Source organism: Zalophus californianus, chromosome 5 (genome assembly GCF_009762305.2).
Source record: "Zalophus californianus isolate mZalCal1 chromosome 5, mZalCal1.pri.v2, whole genome shotgun sequence".
NCBI lineage: Eukaryota > Metazoa > Chordata > Mammalia > Carnivora > Otariidae > Zalophus > Zalophus californianus.
In genome coordinates, this window is record NC_045599.1 from 145,824,883 (window position 1) to 145,846,060 (window position 21,178).

The 21,178-nt window shown below is 48.4% G+C and overlaps 1 protein-coding gene across 1 annotated transcript in view; it reads left to right on the forward strand.

The window, feature by feature from the left end:
* Positions 1-77: 77 nt before the first annotated feature.
* Positions 78-21,178, forward strand: part of LOC113929565 (death associated protein) — a 66,788-nt gene continuing 45,687 nt past the window's right edge. Inside the window, exons 1-2 of the mRNA XM_027606542.2 lie at positions 78-267; positions 11,164-11,260. Coding sequence (XP_027462343.1) covers positions 213-267; positions 11,164-11,260 — 152 coding nt within the window. The 5' untranslated portion in view covers positions 78-212. The remainder of the gene's footprint in view (positions 268-11,163; positions 11,261-21,178) is intronic.

The window sequence follows — 21,178 nt, forward strand, 5'->3', positions numbered from 1 at the left end:
GGCCAGGCGCAGTGACGACAACGCGCAGCCGCGGGTGGGGGGGACGCGCCACGTCGGCGCGCGCCGGCCGCGCCCCCTCCCGGCGGCCGCAGTCACCGCCTCCGTGCGCGGCCCCGCCGCCCCTGCTCCCGCTCGCGCGCTCCTCCCGCCCGGCCCGCGAGCCTGCTGTCTTCGCCGTCGCCGTCCCAGCCCCTCGGACACGCGGTCGCATCATGTCTTCGCCTCCCGAGGGGAAGCTAGAGACGAAAGCCGGACACCCGCCCGCCGGTACTGACTCGTTCCCCCTTTCTGTCCTCCCGCGGGGCGCGAGGGCGGGCTCGAACCCGGGGGCGCGGGGCGCGGAGGGGGTGCCGGGGCGCGGGCTCTGGGGGCCGCTCCGGGGCTCTGCAGACCAACTCGGCCCGCGCTGCCGAGACTCTGGGCGCGCAGGGTCCGCAACCTCGCAAGCCGGTGGGAGTTGCATGCAAATCAGAATGACTTGAAGGACCTGCTTGTACAACTTCCCCAGAAAAGTTTGCACCCAGTACTCACTTAGAATGTGCAGATGTGTTAGGAAAACGAGTAGCCAGAACGATTAAAAGTCCATGTTTTTAGTGTGCTGGTGATGATTAATTGTAGGCTGACAGCATTTCATACCGACAAAAGAACCAAAGGAGCGGAAATAATTTTTATCATTAATCACTCGCTATGACGTTCCCCCTTCGCCTGACTTTCTTTCGCATCCAACTTTTTCTTGTGTTTTTTCCGTGAGCTTTTTTTCCCTTCAAATCCTAACCTTCTGAACCAAGGAAGTTAAATCCAGGAAAGAGTCATCTTTCTTAAAAACAAACAAAAAATACGAATCTAAGCGGGCTTTATGTTCAGACCGCCTTCTTTCTGAGCGCAGTTCCCGTTTGTTCTTCCGACTCTGTACGAACGCTGTCGATGTCTGTTTGTCTTCTTTGGAATGACAGTCCATCCATATGGAAGGACCCAAGGCCACCGTCGCAGAAACAGTCACCTCAGTGTGTGGGCTTCTTTCAGGGTCTTAATTGCACACGTTACTGATAAAGTCAGTCTTCCACTAACAGAAGCCTTATCAAAACATGGCTGCTTTTTGGGGCCCGTTTGTGCCCATTCTTGTTATAGGAGAGCCCGGTGATCTCTGTCTTCCATTCCCACTCTAGGGCACTAATTCTCTCCCTCAACAGGGGCGACGAAGCAGTTTTTAAATAAGTTGCATTCCAGAGTAGGTATTATTTTTCACTGGTGAGAGAAGCTCTCAAAAACAAGAAAAGTAACTGGCACTTGGGAAGAATAATGGCTAACTGGTGTGTAGAGACTGAAGAGGCATGGGATTTCACAAAACAGCTCCACTATCATGGAGAATAGGCTTTGGGGCCCTTTGCATTGGTTTAGTTACAAAAAAGGGAGAGAGTACCTCAAAGGGGTTGCTTTTAAAGATAACTCTGACCTTTAGTTCCTGCTGCGCGGGATCCGCGTCCAGCTGCCCGCCGACCTGGGCAGTTCCGCAGGAAAGAACACCTCCAGTTACACTTATGGCCCTGGACTATGTGGCAGCAGTCTGCCCATGACACCCCTGTCCCTGGCTATTGAGTGGCATTAAAGCGTATCTGTTGGAATGATACCAAATCAAAGTCACCGTAATTAAATTGCGTGGAGAGACATATCAATATGGAGATTTTTAAGATCAGAGATACAAACTGTACTTATTAAATCCCTGGGAGAAACTTCATAAAGGGCTCTAATTTTCTTTGAATTGTAAACAGCTAGGCTTTGTGGATTACAAATTAACTAGCTTATTTATGCACCAGGAGCAAGGAACCAACTTATTTGTGCTGGTGAGCAGTGAACTTGGGTTCTAAGTTTTGAGGCCCATCACTTTGCTAGGGCTCAGTTTTCCTATTCTTTTAAATGGGAGGTTTGGGCCAGCTGACCTTCCTGTGGGAAAGGCTCAGGACAGGGCTTCCTTTGCTACTTCTTCAGCTCTGTTCCTTCCATCCATCAGGACCAGTGCCAAAGGGCATTTAATCCCACAGGTAAACTCCTCAAGTGACTTCAGGACTGGTCCTTCAGCCTTTGGGGCCCCAGTCAAGTAGGAGCTACTTGGGGATCTGTCACTGTTATTCTGCATTTTCTAAGACCAGTCACACTTGGCCAGAGTTGGAGGAAGGGTCTGGCATCCTGGCCCAGGGGTACAGGTTAGAAAGGGGTCTTTTGCTGCTTGAAGTATTTTGCTTCCCAGCAGTGCCCCTCAGTGCATTCCCCTGTATTACAGAGGTTCCAGCAAGAAAGCTCAAGGTGTCCATGCTTACTCTGGCATGGCCAGAGAGGAGGCAGTTCTGTGGAGTAGATGTTATTAAAAAATAAACTAAAGAAAAAACAACCCACTATAATAAAGAATAATCATCAGAGGTAGCCAAGAACACAGTTCATAAATCAAAATAATAGCCTTAAAAACTTTGGGAACCCTTTCATTAAGTGCTTAAGTTGGGTAACAAAGACTAGTGCTTAAATCCTCAATTGGAAACAATAAAATCCTCTCCCATAACTATATTCACGTTCTTTTGTGTTTTCTTGTTACTGCTGTCTGAGCTAGGTGCCCCCCTGTGCATTCCCACAGCAACCCGTTCCTTATTATCACACTTAACTCCACCTATCTGCCTCTCTTCTCCTTCTGAGCTGAGTCTTTTTTTTTTTTTTTAAGATTTTATTTATTTGAAAGAGAGCGCACTTGCACGGGGCAAGGGGTGGAGGCAGGTGGTAGGAGCAGAGGGAGAGGAACAAGCAAACACTGCGCTCAGCGCCGAGCCCAGTACAGGGCTCGATCTCACAACCCTGAGATCATGACCTGAGCCAAAACCAAGAGTTAGACGCTCAACTGACTGAGCCACCCAGGTGCCCCATTTCTGAGCCGAGTTTTATTGATAGCATTATCCCCAGGGCCTTGGCCCAGTGCCAGGCACAAAATAACAAATAGCTCCTGAGAGAGTTTCTCCCGAGCCTCTCATCACCTCTCATCACCAGAGCATGCAGGATCTGCAACGTCCCTCCACTTCTGAGCCATCTCCAGTGTGTACTAGTGATGCACGGGGGCTCAGCCAGTTCAGGGAGCATCTTAGTAGTGGAAATAGTGACTAACGTGTGCTGAGTGTTAAACAGCATGCTGGTGTTCCCCTCTACCCTTCTAAATTCCTGGCAGATTAACAAGAGAAAACAAACAGAAGTTTAGTGACACGTAGGCCTCCTGTATTAGTGGGAGAGAAGGAGGGAAACTAACTCCCTGACGTGGCACGAGCCACCAGCTTGAGTACCAGCTCCAGCTAAAGGCGCTAGAGGCCCCACCTCACCCAGCAGGGCGCTGTCATCTGGGCCCTCGGTAAAAGTAATGAAGCCTTAATGACTTGAGACCCCTCCACTGCTCTCCACTACAAAGTATCTGTGGAGAAATGGGGTGAAACGGCTTGTTTTATGAGCATTACTGCAAATACAGATTACCAAAGTTAGAATTAGCGAGCGAGGTTCTGTTCCATCAAATAGCAGGACCAGGGTGCCAAGGCGGCACGGAGGACATAATTATAAGACACACTATTACTCATTTCTGCCTGTCTTCGGGAGTTTGTGGCAGTGATGTGGATAAAATCTCTCTGTTAAATACATTTTGCTGGCCCCGTTCCCCTCCATTTCCCAGGGTAGCCAAAACCATATGTCAGTAAAGTTCTCGTAAATCTAATATGTGATAGCTCTGAGCGTTACTAATTTTACATATGATTTTCTTTGAAAAGTAGACTTTCCGTCTCTTCTAGAACTGAGTCAAATGGAAATATAAACACGATTGTATTTATTTAAAGTGAAACGGAAAACAGATTACTTTTTTTACTAACTTCAGGATAATTCAAGTCTCTGTTACATTAATCATTCGAACACGAGTTAAGGATGCATTTAAAAGGTTGTGGGTAATAATTCTCCCTAAATCGTCTCCTGCAGGAAGGTTTTCAGATTATCTAGGCCACTCTAACGCCAGCAATGGAAGACTGATTTGTCTTTTATTGTATTAACTGTTCAGTCACAGATTTGCTAAGCACAACCCTGGTGCCCTCAATCCAGTCACTGACTAACCCTTCAAGAGCACAGGAAAGTCTGCTTTTGCTCCCAACATGCCAAGAAAAACAGAAAAGAAATAGCCTTCTAGTCACCGCATTTTTTTCAAAAACTCCCCGTCAGGGTGGAACGCAGCATTTCTAAAACATAGTTTAGATTTCACTTCATTCTTCCGTACTTGGTTTCATTCTCTTTCCATTCCAGATAATGCCCCATGCATTCGTTCGTGGTTTGGGGAATGTTTCCCCTTCCCAACTTCGGAAATCTTTTCATTTATATAGGGAACACTCACTGTTGTTTCAAGTACTATGTTAGTTCTGGTGACATCAAAAGTATAAAGTGCTAGTTACAGTTACCTTAGTGAGTTCAGTAGTGCTCCCTGTTGTTCACAGACAACCCAGAATCTCAGCGGTGGGGCTGAACAAGTGGGGGTCTGTTTCCCTTCCCAGGGAGCCTTCCTACAAGGAACAGTGCAGAGACCAAGGCCCCCCCATGGCATGGCCTGTGCGCAGGGGACAGGGAGTGGGGGATTATGGTGACACCCGAGACTTAACATCTGTCACTGCATCGGTTTCCAGTGGCCGCTGTAGGCAAAGCATGATAAACTTAGAGCCTTAAAATAACACAACTTTCCTATTTTATCATTCGGGAGGTGAGAAGTCTGAGATGGGGCCCACCAGGCTGAAATCAAAGTGTCTGCATGGCTCATTCCTTCTGGGAGTGTTCTGCAGAGAGTCCTTTTTTTTTTTTTTTTTTTTTGGCCTTTTCCAGAAGAATCTCTTTATTTTAAGGTCAGCTGAGTAGCAACCTTAACTCCCCCTTGCCGGCTAACCCAGCACATCCATAGGTTCCAGGGAACCAGGGCGTGGACATCTTGGGGGGGAGGGGAAGATGGACCCTCCTTTTCCCTGCACTTTCTGCAATCAGCTTCCCTAAACTGAAGGATCCCCAAGTGACTAGCCACACCCCTTCTTCAGTTTTGGCCCAGTCTGTCCAGCAAGGTCCCCATCCTGGGCCGGTCACCACTCACTCTGTGCTCTGGATCCCAGCCCGGTGGTGGAATGGACACTGTGGAAGGTGGGCCCGGCCTGTCCACTTCTGACCAGGGCTCTGTGGCCCCGGCCATCACGTCATATGTCTGAGCCTCAGCTCCACCTCTGGAGAGTGCCTGGATTGCCCTGTGTCACTTAAGGGCCTTCCCGCATCGGTCTACGATTCTAAGTGCGGGATAGCCATCTGCCTTCATTCTTCCTCAGCTTCTTAGAGAGAAAACCGTCCGGGGCACAAGCTCAGCAATTGATCAGAGCTCATTATTTAGCACCAGCCATTGCTCCCTGCACTGCCCATGGACCTGGAGGCCCCTGTCGGGACTGCAGGTGTCTTCAGGGGGGCAGGTTCTCCTCGGGGCGGGGTGAGGAGTAGAGCAGCTGGCACTACCTCTCCCTGCTTTCACCCCCTACTTTCCCCTTAACCCAGCCCCACCGCAGACAAGAGGTTCTTCTTCACTTGCCAGCGGGTTCTCTGTCCCCTCTCCTGGAGAGCTGTCTCTCCGAGCTGCCATGGACCTGTTCCTTAGCCCCATCCCCACCTAATCTCCCAGACCCGGGGCTGGGTAGATGTCGTCAGCTGCCTCCCCAATACTCCTTATCTGGTGAAGTCTGACTACGGAGGAGGCTTCCTCCCCTCCCTTTACCCTGTAGGCAGGAAACTGCTGTGCAAAGAGCTTTGAATGTCAAACTCACTTTCTGTGTCTCCTGGGTGGCACAGTAACCAGAGCCTGCCCTGGGCCATCACTTTGTGTTTCTCTGAGGAGCAATGATGCTCTCTGTTTCCTGGAAGGTCCAAGCAAAGAAGGGCCTGCAGGGTGTGATCAAGGGTACGGGCTGCCAGGGTCAGATCCAGCTCCGGGCCTGCTGGCCTCCCCTTCTTCACCCCTCGGGATCCACTCCATTGGGTTACTGTAAGGTGGGATGTCATGTGGCCGGTGGTGAGAAAGAGCCCTGCACACAGCGATGGTGAAGAAGAGCAAAGTTGAAGCATTACCCAGGATCTGTGATTTCCCAGAAGCTGCCATACTTAGATGGTGATGTACTGACGACAGTCCTAGGGATGCTTAGCTGACCACATCAGTGGAACACTTGCCAGGTGCCGGGCCCGGTGGGAGGCGTTTCACATGTGCTAACTCACTGAGTCCTCGGCAAACCCCTGGCGGGGGGAGCGCTGTCCCCTTTTCTTCACAGAGGGAGCACCCAGAGGCACAGAGGGTGCCAGCAACGTGCCCAGACGTGCACATGCGCGCGCGCACACACACACAGAAAGATACGTACACGCACGCGCGCGGGCAAAGCTAGGACTTGAGCCCAGAGATCTGGCTCCAGGACCCACATCACTGTCGTCTGTCCAGCACTTCTACTAATACTAAATACGGTATTTGGTATTCTTTTCATTTCTAAGCTCTCTTTTGAGTAACAACCACTACACCAACAATCCGAGTGCTTGTTTTTTCTAATGTCTCGTAAAAATACTTCCGTTTGCAAATAATTCTGCAAAGATTTCTGCAGAAACAACTCTGCCTTCCTATTTTTCACAAACAAAGAGTCCTCATGACAGGGGTAAGACAATCGCAATAAATATGTGCCGTCGTAACGTTTTGGCAGTATCGCAAGTTCAAATGAAGCTGTCTCGGCGTTGAGTTATTACTATTATTGCCACTTTTTACTGCTGCATTAATCACCGCACACACTGTGAGGGATTGATGAAGTTAATTGTTTTTATAAACCCAATTGAATGAAGCACTAATGGGGAGTGACTGAGCCTTGACATGTGTACTTCAACGGAGGGGTGGCCGGGCTTTGGGCTCGATTATTTCAAATGTCACCTTGACCTTCATCATCGGTCTTCTTTGTAGTTAGTGACACAGCCCTTTTCCTTCAGTCCCTTTACAGAGCATGCCTGTGAGTTATCATTTTAATGTTTGATGTCTGCCAAGTTGAAATGATTCAGACATCCTTTTTTAAACAGGCATGGGTTTTCATCTGCTCAGGCTGCTGTAGCAAAATCCCCCAGAGTGGGGGCTTAAACCACAGAAATCTCTGTTCTCGCAGTTCTAGAGGCTGGAGGTCTAAGATCAGGGTGCCTGCAGGTCTGGTTTCTTCTGAGGCCTCTCTCCTTGGCTGCAGACCTGCTGCCTTCTTGTGTCCTCCTTCGACTTCTCTGTGGCGGCATCCCTCCTGTCTCTTCCTCTTCTTACAAGGACACCAGCCCTGTTGGCTCAAGACCCGCCCTCACAGCCTCATTTTAACTTCATCCAGTCTTTAAACGCCCTGTCTGCAAATACAGTCACAGTCTGAGGTTATAGGGGTGAGGGTTTCAACCCATGAGCTTGGGGGACACAACTTGGCCCATAGCGGCACCTCTAATGAGTTTCTAATGGATGTGCACTAAGGGTGGGATGGATGGGCAGGAAATGAATTAAAAAAAAAAAACATATAGGGGGACAATTTTTCCAGGCTCCTCCTTTGGCCAAAAACACACTTACATTTCAATAGAGTAGAAAATTATCTTAACTACAGAATTTTATTTCTGTTTCTATTTCTTAAGGTATGACTGACTACCCAACCTGGAATATCTTGATAAGCCACCTGCAATGGTGTTTTTGTTCTTTCTTTTTGAAAAAATCTGAGCCCAAAGGGAGGAAAATCCCTAGGAACCACACCCGAAGAAACAAATTCAGAACTATTAGCACGAGTCTCGGGCCCACGTGAGGCAGGGAGTGACCTGGCTTCTCTTCCTCGTCATATAAAGACACCAGTAGATTGGGTTAGGGCCCACCCTCACTGGCCTCATTTAACACAAGACCCCAACATACAGCTGGGGGCTCAGAGGCCAAGCCTGTGCACAGAGCAAGGGTGGAGCGCCTGTGCCCAGCAACACAGTGGGATGGCACTGATCTCTTTCTGCCTGGGCTCCGGGTGGGGGGACAAGAAAGTCTCCCTAAGAATTGGTCAACGCAGGACTGCCTTTACGTGGGCTGTGAGTTCAAATTTATACTGTTTGGCAGTTCCTGGTCTGAGAAATCGGACATAAAAAGGATTTCCAGGTGCCTGTACTCCTGGTTTGACAGAAGTATGTCCAGCATCTTTCCAAAGGGAGGCTGCCTATACCCCAGGCCCCAGAGGATCCCCACAGACAAAGCCTTACTGAAGAAAAGCTCATAATCTGCAGTCACTGCAATGAGAGAGAGACTCAGCAGACAAAAGCAAGCAGTGGGATTAGACTCCCAGGGACCTCAGATCATAAAATAATCGAATGTACAACTACAAAACAAGTATGCCTGAAATGATTAAATGTAGAAAAGAAAACCATGAGGAACGAGTAAGACCCTATCAAATAAAGACTGGGTGAATTGGACGGGGAAATAAAAGCTCTAGAAATGGAAAATAAAATGATTGAAATAAAAATCAATAGATGGGATAAAAAGCAGATTTTTGGAAGAATTACCAAACAGGATCATATTTCCTTCTTTCCAAAGCAGAACGTCCCCTTGAAAAGAATTAGTGGTGGCAGCAGATGCATCATTATACGGAGTCCTTCATCTCACCTGCCCTCTGCCTTGGATTTGTCCAGCAGCCTGCTGCCAGGGACTGTTGGCCAGGCAGCAGGCACTGTCAGCTTCTTGAAGGCAGGGGCCCACAAACTCTCCCTGGGACATTGAAAACCAATAACCTCAAAGCATGAGAGCCTGGGGGTGTTTTTCACATTCTCTCTCCTTTCGCATCAGGAGGAGACTTGTCCTGGACTTTTCTTAATGCAACAGGGTCCAACCAAATTTGTCACAGCAGAGGACGTGGCCTGACAGGTTGGCAGTCTGTGTGATCAGAGCTGTGCCGTGGCACCTCGGGGGTGGCTCACCTGAGGATGGGGGGGTGCGGCAGGCGAGCCCCGTGACACGAACCTGGGGGCCAATGAACACAGTTCACATGGCTGTGCTTTCTGTCAAGTACCCACCCATGCCCAGAAGCTACCAACACCTCTGTCTTAGTCCCTATAACAGAGTGTAACAGAGTACCACAGACTGCTGGCTTGTAAACAACAGAAATTTCTCACAGTTCTGGAAGCTAGAAGTCCAAGGTCAAGGCACCAGCAGATTTGGTGCCTAGTGAGGGCCCACTGCCTGGTTCATAGAGAGCCATCTTTTCTCTGTGTCCTCACGTGGGGGAGAGGACAAGGTGCCTCCTGGGGGCTGGGGGTGGGGGTGGGAGGGATCTCTATTTTATAAAGGCACTAATCGCATTCAGGAGGGCTCTACCCTCATGACCTAATCACCTTCCAAAGGCCCCATTTCCAAACACCATCATACAGGGGAAAGGTTTCGACAGCTTCTTTTTTTTTTTTTAAAGAAAACATTATATTTATTATATATATATATATATATATATATGAGCATCTCGACAGTTTCTTTTATTTAAAGATCTTAGGATGCAGCTCTTAACCCCTTTCTGCGGATGAAGCAGCAAGGCTTGAGGGGCTAAATAGTCTGACACCCTAGAGCTGAGGACGTGTTGTAGCTTACCGACCCCAAAGCCCATGCTGGTGACAGCCACATGAGGTTGGCTTTTTGGATATAAGGCCAGCATTCCCAAACTCTATTTAGTGTGGAACACTGAAGTCCTGAAGGATGATAACCAGCATTACTGGGGTGGAGGGCAGGGGGAGTTGTGGGGTCAAATGAATTTGGGAAAGATGGTACACTCTGTGCCCCTCATAAAGCTTACAATGCATGCTAAAGGCCAAGAAAATCTTAAGGAAACCCATTTAATTTGTTCAACCCCGCATTTCCCACACTAAGAGATCCTGGAATCCCCATTTGGGCATGGGGGGAGCGGTGTGGATTTGGTTTGTTTTCTTGCAGAGCAGAATTAACATTAGCCATTGAGGAAACGCAAATCAAACCACAATAAGATAACATTTCACTCCCACTACGATGGCCATAATTTAAAAGTTAGACAGTAGCAAGCGCTGGCAAGCCTGGGGAGAAATTGGAACGCTCGGACTGGTTGGAATGGAAAATGGTGCCATGGCTTTGAAAGCCATTTGGCAGCTCCTCAAAAGGATATACAGAGTTACCGTGTAACCCAGCTCTCTCACTCCTAGGTGTATACCCAAGGAAGTGAAGGTATACGTCCACGTATCCACACAAAAACTTGTACACAAGTTGTTCACAGCTGCCTTATGCATAATAGTCAATAAGTGGAAACAGCCTAAGTGTCCACCCATTGATGAAGGGATAAATAAAATGTGGTCTGTCGTGCAGTAGAATATCATTCAGCCATAAAAAGGAACGAAGGCCTGACCCAGGCTGCCACCTGGGTAAACCTTGGAAACATGCCAAGTGAAAGAAGGGGGTCAAATATGCAGAACAGGCAAGGCCAGAGGAGGGGTTGTCATGAGCTGGGGGAGGGGGTCAGTGAGTGACCATTCACGGGGATGGGGTTTCTGTCTGGGGTCATGACCGTGGGCTTGAACTGACTGTGGCGACAGTTGCCCAGCCCTGAGTACATTCAGAACTGTTGCACTGCACTCTCTAAATGGGTGACTCGTACTGTATGTGAATTATATGTCAGTAAGGGCATTTTTTAAAAGTTAACACGTGTCAACACCGAGGCTTCCCAACACAGTTTGGCAAAGGCTACCACAGGTGTCACTGGCTGCCGCCTGAGTGGGCTCTGGGACTGTCCTGTGTCCCCCGGGGCTGTTATCACCCCATCAAAAGCATCATCGGTGTTTGAGAAAATGTCACAGCATAGGGACTAAGAGGGACCCCGTTGCATCAAGGACCTAAAGCAAGCAGCCTTGGAAGGTTTCTAAGTGGGTCTGGAGTAAAAGATCGCGTCCGCTGCCACGTCCTACTGAATCCCCGCAAGAGCAGGAACCTCTGTGGTTCATCCTTGTCGCTGCCAGGTTATCTGGACCAACTCACGGCGGTGGGGCCGCCAAAAGCTTTTGAGCTAGTTCCCTGGTCCACTGCCAGGTTGGTCACACCCCCTTCTGTTTTCATTTTAGTGAAAGCTGGTGGAATGCGCATCGTGCAGAAACACCCACATTCGGGAGACACCAAAGAAGAGAAAGACAAGTTCGAGCAGGAATGGGAAAGCCCCAGGTGAGAACGCTGGCCGGTCTCGGGCCTGTTCCGCCGACAGCCATGACTTGGTTAAACATTAACGTTCGTTCTCTGCTCCGGGCTTCTGATAACCCCTCGCTGCGCGGTGTGTTTTTCCTTTCCTAATCAGTGAGGCTCTGTAACCAGCCCCCTACACAACAGGAGAAGCCGGACAGCTGGAGCACCTGCTGTCCATCCATGTGCAGTGGCCTCGTCTTCCATGACAATACTGAAATCACCTTGAGACCTTTGAACATACCATTCTAGTTGATTCTCTGGGGTGGGCCTGGCATCTTGCAGCCAAGAGAGGGAACTACTGATTTAAAGCTGTCCACACACATCTGGACTCTTCCATTCCGCAGCCAAATCCAAACCAGCGAGGCCATGCCTTTATGAGTGCCCAGGTGTCCTTAAATGACATCTCCCCTGGTCCCCAACAGCTCATCTGCCGGCAGTACCCCCAGCTCTGTTTACTCCGTTTTCCTCGGAGCTTCTGATGCTGCATTTGGGTCCAGAACCTCCTACAAATCCATTTCCTGCCACCCTGTCATAGGTAAACATGCGCTGCAAATGCATACACCTTACACGTCCATACCCCTCTGTCTGAGCTTGCCCGCGCGGGAGAAAGTGGACACCGAGCTTTCTGCCTTGCACCTTGTGTCCGGACAGTGTCTCCGGCAGAGGAGGAAGCTAAGTGCTGGAAGGGTGTGGAAAACAGCTAACCTGTGTCTCTGTGGACCAGGGGCATTATTTTGTTTCAGTCCAATAGCCCTGAGTAGTAGGTGGTGGTCTCCCCCGATTTTCGCATGGGAAACTGAAGTCCAAAGGGGCTATAAACTTGCTCACGCCATGCGCCCTGCGAGTTAATGGGTCAGGAATTTAAACCTGGGTCCAACAGGGTCCAAAGAGGCCAGGCTTCTGGAAGAGTAGCTCCCGAGAGCATGCGTCCCCTAAAAGGATATGCGTGTCCCTGTGAGCGTTTTCCGTAGAACCTTGTAGGGTGTAAGTTATGGTGCGGTCACCTGAGGGGCAAACACAAGTGGGGGCAAAGTCTTTTCTGAGTGATTATTGCCTGTTTAAAATCATGAGATCAGCAACGTGGTGGTTCGGCCCAAGTTCTGGTTTTATTTTATTTTTATTTTTTTTAAAGATTTGATTTAATTTATTTATTTGAGAGAGAGAGAGAGCACAAGAGGGGGTAGGGTCAGAGGGAGAAGCAGACTCCCTGCCGAGCAGGGAGCCCGATGCGGGACTCGATCCCGGGACTCCAGGATCATGACCTGAGCCGAAGGCAGTCGCTTAACCAACTGAGCCACCCAAGTGCCCCTGCCACCTTCTTTTAAAACCAGAACTTGGGGACACCTGGGTGGCTCAGTTGGTTAAGCGACTGCCTTCGGCTCAGGTCATGATCCTGGAGTCCCGGGATCGAGTCCCGCATCGGGCTCCCTGCTCGGCAGGGAGTCTGCTTCTCCCTCTGACCCTGCCCCCTCTTGGGCTTGCTCTCTCTCTCTCACTCTCTCTCTCTCTCTCAAATAAATAAATAAAATCTTAAAAAAAAAAACAAAATAAAATAAAAGAAGGCGGCAGTTGAGAGAAAATTCTAGAATTACTTTTCTCACTGGCTGTTTTCACACAGCTGTGTTTGGAGCAGAACAGCATCTGTAACTCCCCTAGAGGTCCACAGTCCTGTATCTTGGGGCCCAGTTTGTTTCAGAACTGAGACATTTTGGGGGCGGTTTATGAGAATAAAGCAGCACACATTCCATACAGTGCCCGTGGCGGGGCCTCGGGCATCATATCCAAATCCGTGTATGATGTTCACGCCAAGGGAGGTAAGTTCTTTACATTTACAGGCGTGGGTCAGTTCAGGTTGACTTTTGCCTCCGTACAGGCTGTGAGGAAACTTTCCGTTTTTAGAAAATTCTTGAACTCAGTATCAAGCGTAAGAGGGTGTGGGCCTGTGTCATTCCCTCTACTAGAGAACCCGGGAGGTCCTGTCTACGGATCCCGTTGTTCCGTCGGGAGAAAGAAGGTGAGAGAGAAAGCCTTGCCTGGGGAGTTAACAGAACACGCTCTTTTGTGTGACTTTAAGTAGAGTAAGGTACAAAGAGCTGTTTCCCTGTGAAACACAGTGTCAATACAGTGAGAGTAGATAATTTATTAGCGTGTTTAGAAATAAAGACACAACAGCCCACTCGTTTTCTTTCTATTGATTTCTTTTCATGAGGTGAAATACAACCTTTATCAAAGACGTGCAATTTGAATAAATATGCCAGAGGATGAATGATTGCAAGACAAAGGAGCAAGCACCCCAGCACTCTAGATTTCAACATCTTACTCACCTCAAAGATTTGTTCTCTGTGGAACCAAGAATTTTGAAGCAGGCTGACTGCAGAGTAGGGTTTGCATAACCCATGAGCAATGAGCAAGGGTTATGCAAGTTTTTTTCCCCTGCAGCCAAATTGCTGTAATGTGTTCCTTATGAGTGTGTCAGCTCCTGTGTTCTTGACTTCAGCTTAGCTCTTGACCAGTGTGGGTTAGACCACTTGCCATGCCATTGACAGATGGGGTAAGTAAGCCCCTGAGGACTCCGAAGCTGTCGACAAACATTGCCAGCACGTCTCCTTCCAGACCTCAGCACCAGGCCTGGTACTCTGTGTAAGAGATGGCTCCCACCAGGATGCCCTCCTCATCTGTCCGGTAGGCTGACTGAATTATCCTAGCTAACTGTCCTTGACAGTGTTCTGGAGTGCGGTACATCTGGCCCCGTTCTCTGTGCTCTGTCCATATTAATTCACTGGATCCTGGTACCTACTCCATTTGGTGTCATCGCTATTTCAGAGTTGGTTATTGATTATTATCCCCATTCCAGATTACTACTGCCTCTTCAACTGCTAACTCAGAAAGGTTCAGTGACTTTCCAAGGCCACACAGCAAATGAGTGGCAGAGCCAGATTCCAGTGGAGGCCGGAGTCCTCACTGTTAACCCCAAGGCTGCACTTACCAAGGGAGCACTTGGTTTGTACCGGGCACTTACTAAGTTTTTCACATTGGGTTCAAAGTTCATGCCACCTACAGGTTGGTATCACTGTGCCCATTATAGAGATGAAGAAACCGAAGCTTAGGGAGGTTATCTGGCCCAATGATATGTAGCCAGTTAGTGGCCAGGCCAGGATTCAGCCCCGATTCTGTCTTGATTTGGAGACTCATGCCCCTAACAAGCTGTAGAATCCCCTGACGTGACACAAAATACAGAGAATATATTGACAGCTGTAGAATGTAAATCCAGATCAAATACTTATCAATAAAATTAAATATTTATCAAATAAACTTGTTGATTCTGGATCACCCATAACCTTTTCCATATTCCTCAAGCCTGTGAGTCTACCTGTACAGCTTTGCTGTCAGTAGGTGGTATGATTATCATTTTACAAGGTTTCAGAGGACTGGACGTATAAAAAGGCCTGTTTATTTGCAGAATTTGCCAAATATTTCATTACCCTCTTGGAAATGTCATGGCATGTGACTTCACCATCCACATTACCCTAATCCTAAAGTTTTATTATTTTTCATGTTTTGATCCAAGTGTCCTCTGGATATGAAAATAAGTGTAGAGTCTCAGATGCCAATTTCCTCCTTAGGTCCGCATTTGCAAAACTCTTTGCTTTCTTTCCCAGATTTTTATAACTGGCTTTATGTTTATTGACTCATCTCTAGTGGCTTCCTTCCTCATTAGTCTAAAATCAAATCCTTATTACAGAGAAAATGAGCAACTAGAGCATTATTATGAGACAAAAAAAAAAAACAACTTTTACTCAGAATTATTTTTTCCTGCAAATATTATTGCTACTTAATTTTCCAGATATTTACAAATAATTTCCTAGGCTGCCAAGTTGTTTTGAGATGCTACATTTTAAAAAGGAGGAAGAAAAGAAAGTACAAGAAATTTGAAAGTGTTACCCAAGAATTCCTTTCAAGCTGAGCGCTAGTTACCCGTGGCTCTTCATCTCCAAGAAGAGGAATAGGCTTCGTTATTATTAGCCAGTGCTTTCCTGAGTGGCTGCTAGATGGTGTGCACTGGGGCTGGTGGGAAAGCAGTGGAAAGAAGGGGGAGATCGGGATGGGGTGACAGGGATGCGGGTGCACGGCCTTTCTTGAGCGTGGCTCTCTTTTCAGCTCTGACTTAGAACCTCACCTACCGGGGCACGTGGGTGGCTCAGTCGGTTGAGCGTCTGCCTTCAGCTCAGGTCATGATCCCAGGGTCCTGGTGTGGAGCCCCACATCGGGCTCCCTGCTCAGCGGAGAGTCTGCTCCTTCCTCTCCCTCCTCCCCTCCCCTGGCTGTGCTCTCTCTCTCTAGCTCACTCTCTCTGTCAAATAAATAAAATCTTAAAAAAAAAAAAAAAAAAGGACCTCACATACCCAAAAAGTAAACAGACAATTCAAATTATCCAGCATGTGGGAGAGACCCAAAATGGATTCCAAACAGTAACGAATGAACTTAATTGTAATACAAGTGATGACTATAACCCATTGCAAGGACTGGGGGAGAAAACAACTTACCGAAATAATTTTGGAAAACAGTATGTTGACCAGATACTCTTAAGACTAAAGACAAAAACTGTCCAAAAATGCTGTAGTCCAATTAGCAGATGTGTTTCTTACAGGGGTTTGGGTTAGCGATTCTGAAATTGCATTGTGTGTATAGTAGGGTTGAACAAATATATAAATGGGTGGTGGATAATGAGAGCCGAGTTTCTTGCTGTCAAAGAGAGTTTGCAGCTAGAAAGGAGGAAGACTGAAATGAGCTTTGTGGTGTTGAATCAGAATCAGAGGTATTTGTTTGAACTCAGTTTTAAATGGCGGATAGATGGATAGTAGATACGTGCAGACGCGTACATAGGTGCAGAAATAAAGGTAGATGGGGGGGCTGGCGCACATACCTGTACTCCCTTGCTGTGTTCACTGAGAGAGCCTAAAGCCATGAGGACTGACACCCATGTAACCGTGAGCATCCCTAGAGCCCAGATCTTTGTTTCTAAACACTTCCCTCCCCACCCCCACCCCCCCCCACCCCGCATCAAGGGAACCAGGGTTCCTTGCAGAAGCGGCAAATTCCAGGGCTGGGGCAGGAAAGTCCTAGATGAGCCCGGAACACCTTGTAGTGCTGAACGTGAGGAAGTGTGCTATAAAGGATGGGGCTTGTCAGAACAACACAGAAGCCAACCCAAAGGAGCTCCTAATGGCCAAAGCTGGAGCAAATGATAGTATTGGATTATAACCCATAGAGTAAAATAAACATTCGTGAGTGCATCCTGATATAAGTAATTGAATATATGAATGAGGAGAAGGGACAGCTCTTTGCAGAAGAATTTTAATTAATAGGGGCACCTGGGTGGCTCCGTCGGTTAAGCATCTGCCTTCAGCTCAGATCATGATCTCGGGGTCCTGGGATCAAGCCCTGCCTCAGGCTCCCTGCTCAGTGGGGAATCTGCTTCTCCCTTTCCCTCTGCCCTCCCCCACCACTCGTTTTCTCTCTCTCTCTCTCAAATAAAATCTTTAAAAAAGAGAGAGAGAAATAGAATATCATAGAATATCACCAACAGGCAAACAGCTCAGTAACTGTTGCAGACAAGATCCACTGATGGATGCTGTGAAGAGTGGGTGAAAGCCTAGGAGAAACAGGTATTTGCATGGTCTCCAAGTTTCTCCCCCAGTATCTTTATTAATTAAACAAGGAGTATCTTTACGGTGGAGACCATGAAAGGACTCTTGTTGCAGTATAAAAGCTGAAATAAGAAAGCAGAACGCCATCTTGTTTGACCTCCTATGGGAACCTGCACATCAGTAACCAATTTCTCGTGCTCTGCACATGTCTGTGGACCACCACAGACCTGCTGCGTGCACCTGCTCCTCCTCAGGATTCCACCTGCTGCTTTCAGCATTGGCTGATAACCCTTGCCTGAAACAGCTACTGCTGTATTATTACAGGGCCACCGTGACAAATAGCACAAACTGGGTGGCTAAAATAACTCAAATGGAGTACCTCACCGTTCCGGAGGCTAAAAGTCCAAGACCAAGGTGTCACCAAGGTTGGTTCCCCCTGAGGCTGTGAGGGAGGACCCATTCCACGCTCCCTCCTGGCTTCTGGTGGTTTGCTGGTGATCCTTGGCTCGTAGATGTCTCACCTCTGTGTCTCCATGGTGCTGTCCCTGTGTCTGTTGACATCATCTTCTCTGTGTATGTCTGTCTCTGTGCCCAAGATGCCCCGATTTGTAGGGATATCAGTCATTGGATTAGGGCTTACCCTACTGACTTCATTTTAACTCAATTACTTCTAGAAAAACCCTATTTCCTGGAAAGGTCAATTCTGAAGTACTGGGGGTTAGGATTTTACTTATCCTTTTGGGGGAAAGCAATTCAGTCCCAGCAGACGCCAAATGACAACCTGTGGCCATGTTTAATGGTTCTTTCACTTGAAGTGAATTCTTAAGAAATAAAAGTTTAAGAGGTGCCTGGGTGGCTCGGTCAGTTGGGAGTCTGCCTTCGGCTCAGGTCGTGATCCCGCGGTCCTGGGATCGAGCCCCACGCTGGGCTCCCTGCTCAGCAGGGAGCCTGATTCTCCCTCTCCTGCTCCCCCTGCTTGTACTCTCTCTGTCAAATAAATAAAGAAAATCTTCAAAAAAAAACAAAAACAAAAATAAAAATGTAAAACTCTGGAGTTAGGAGATGGTACAACCTGTATACCTTTTATTTTTCCGTAAGCCATTATGTCTATGCTTGAACTTTAGTTAAACCATGTGATGAACCAATTTCAACATCATCCTTACTTTCCAAGATCATCCTTTCTATCCAGGCTAGTTGCCCGCTGCCTTTTACAAGGGATGTGTCCCTTTACCTGAGATGTGTGGAGATGCCGGGGGGCTAGGGGTGCTGAGTGCCCACCAGCTACCAACACCTGTTCTGGTCCTGGTGCCCATGACCCGGGGCCCATGACCCGGATGCTGGGGTGCAGTGGGCCACGGACCCCTGCCCTGGACCCAAGGCCAAGTGTTGATGTGGTGGGGCATCAAATGACAAGGAATGTCCTTGGGAAGGGGCTAAGTGGTTGTTACCTGCTTACAGATAAATGCCTCCGCCAGGGACAGCCAGTTCTGAAGGCACCGTGAAAGCCTAGAATAGAAAGCCTGAGAGGCATGATGTCATGGTGGCGGGAACAGCGGGGAAGGGCCCTGACTGCCTTGGTAAGGGAAATGGGGGACACTCTAGGCGCCGTCGGCCACCTCTGTCTGTCAGGTTTGCCCACGTGAGACGCGTAGATCAGTGTTCTCAGCCTGTGGGCAGCATGGGGCATTGATGAAGGGCTCACGTTTGCACACCAGCAAGGGAGGGATGAGAGCGGTCGTTCTGCCAGTGGCGGCGTGGGCAGCAGAAAGCTGGCGGAGCAGGGGCCGGTCCCCACATCCCTGCATTCACAGAGATTGCAGCCTGTCCTGATGTCTGCCCTCTTCCCGCCCTCCCTCCGTGGAGGCTCGGAAGGGCCCACGCTCACGTCCCCCGGGTTAGAGCAGGCAGAACGCCTGTGGGCTGGCTGCCTCCTGCAAGAAGCAGTGTGCTCATGTCCTAAGGCTCCCTGAACGAAGTACCACAAACAGAAACACTCTCTCACAGTTCTAGAGGCCAGACGCTCGAGAGGAGGGCGTCAGCAGGGCCGTGCCCCCTCAGAAGCAGTAGGGACGGATCGGTTCCAGGCCTCTCTGCCAGCGCCTGGTAGTTCCTTAGCTGGTGGCAGCGTGACTGTGATCTTCATGTGGCAACCCCCCAGCGTCCCCCCCTTTTGTGAGGACACCAGTCCTATTGGATTAGGGACCCATCCTACTCATTTTAACTAATCACACCTGCAATAACCCCATTTCCAAATAAGGTCACAGTCTGGGGTACTGAGAGTCAGGACTTTAACTTAGATATTTTAGAGGGACACAGTTCAACCCATAGTAAGCAACAGCACCTCATGCCACTAGGCATCAATTGACAGTGCCCAGCTTCACGGACATACCAACAGTAGCGGCAGCATAATAATTTATTAAGCATGACGATGACATGTCCCTTTTCTCCGTGCCGGCATGCACCATTGCCTGGGTTGAGCACTGCAGCAGTATGCCTACCCAGCAGAGCCGACGCTCTGTACCAGGGATGTGGGCCCCAAACGTTGGTCACACAACCCATCAATTTAAAAATTGTTTTGGGCCTGCACCCCCAGTATATGTATATTCATTTTTAAATTTATACATGGGTACTATGCTACTGTTATATAAATTATAGACTGGATCCAAAATGAATATTCCGTGTATTAGATAAATAAGCAGTATGTTCAATGTCTTGCTAATCATTGTGACTTTGTATTAACATTAGCTAATATCTCAAGGTCCAAATACCCTTGAGGTGAGCTTTCTCATTAGTGATTCAGGATGTAAATCTAAATTTCTAATGGCCTTCTTGGGGCTTTCAGAGTTTGTGGGGGAGGGCCACATCTTGTCACATCTGATTAGATTGTTAGTGTCTCTAACGTGGTTCATGAGGCACTTACACTAGGAGAAGGGTGAGCCCTTCTCTGTTATTACTCATCACCTGGGCTTGTGTGGGTAGGACTTCTGCCCCTGGAGTTCTTTTGTGAGGATCTTTTTAAGCTATCACGTTAAGTCCGTTTTGTAAAAGTTAGGTTAAATTCATTCCTAATACATCTGAGCACGTTCTGGGTGCGTGGATGTATCGAGGCTGAAACGAGAGAATTGAATTCGTTACCCTGTTAACCAGTGTCCCGTATATTGGAAGACGTTAGAAGCAGCTGAAGAGGCACAGGGCACGTGGGAGGTGCCCTGGCTCCTTCCTCCGGAGCCCGGAGGACCGTGAGGCCCCGAGACAGACAAGCAGAAGAGCCACATAGTAGTAAATAGTGCTAAAGCTTAATTCATTTTGTTTGGGTTTTTTTTCAGACAAAAAATAAACATAAATAGAATAGATGTGCATGCTTATCTCATTTTCCTGACAACACTGAGGCCCTGTGTTAAGCACAAAGGACGGCCTTTGTCACTGATGGGTTAGGGGTGGCCCCCGTACCAGTTTCCCTGTTACGTGTGGCATAAATGAAACATTTCCTCCCAAGTCTGCAGCTTTGTGTATGTTAGGGTGATCGATCGGAAGGCAGCTATGTACATTAAGAAGTTTTTCCCAGAATCGCCCGATGAATGCAGAGCGCGATGTGTGTGACCCAGACACTTTGTGTCCTAGAACTCACGGGCATTAGCATCGCCAGGAACTGGGTCTCTGAGTCCTCTTTTCATGTAGATGGGCACCAGTGGAACGCTTGAGTCTGGCAGGTAGTGAATCAAAGGCTCCCTGCTCTGCCAAGGGAGGGAGCATATGGGCATCCATATGTCACGGGAGCTTGGCTGGACTCCTTCAGTTTGGGGATGAGAAGGAAAGTGCTGAAGGCCCAGCTTTCCTCCAGCGCCTAGTGCTGCTGGTGATCGGCTTGTAGGCGATGCTTACACGGCGTCTGGTTCTCTAGCGGATGCAGAAACCAGGTGTGATGGATTAGCTTCTGAGCGCCCTGTTCCTGCCCCCTCCCCCTGCACAGGCGTCCAGCCTCCTTACAAGACGGTCATGCTCCCCTCCATGCTGGGAGAGCTCTTTTTTGTCAGATGGAAGGAGGGAAGCAAGGAAATGGAGCCATCAGTTTTTCCCCCCAGACACTGCTCTGTGCTTCTGCACTGGATCAGCCTCTTGGAACGGATGACTCTTTTGTTTTTATGGTGTTACTCAAAGGGTTGCAATATTTATCAGGAGTGTTTTCTTATTACATAAACATATGAATGGAATTTAAATCAACTCTCCAGTGCTTGCATTTTATAGAAATATG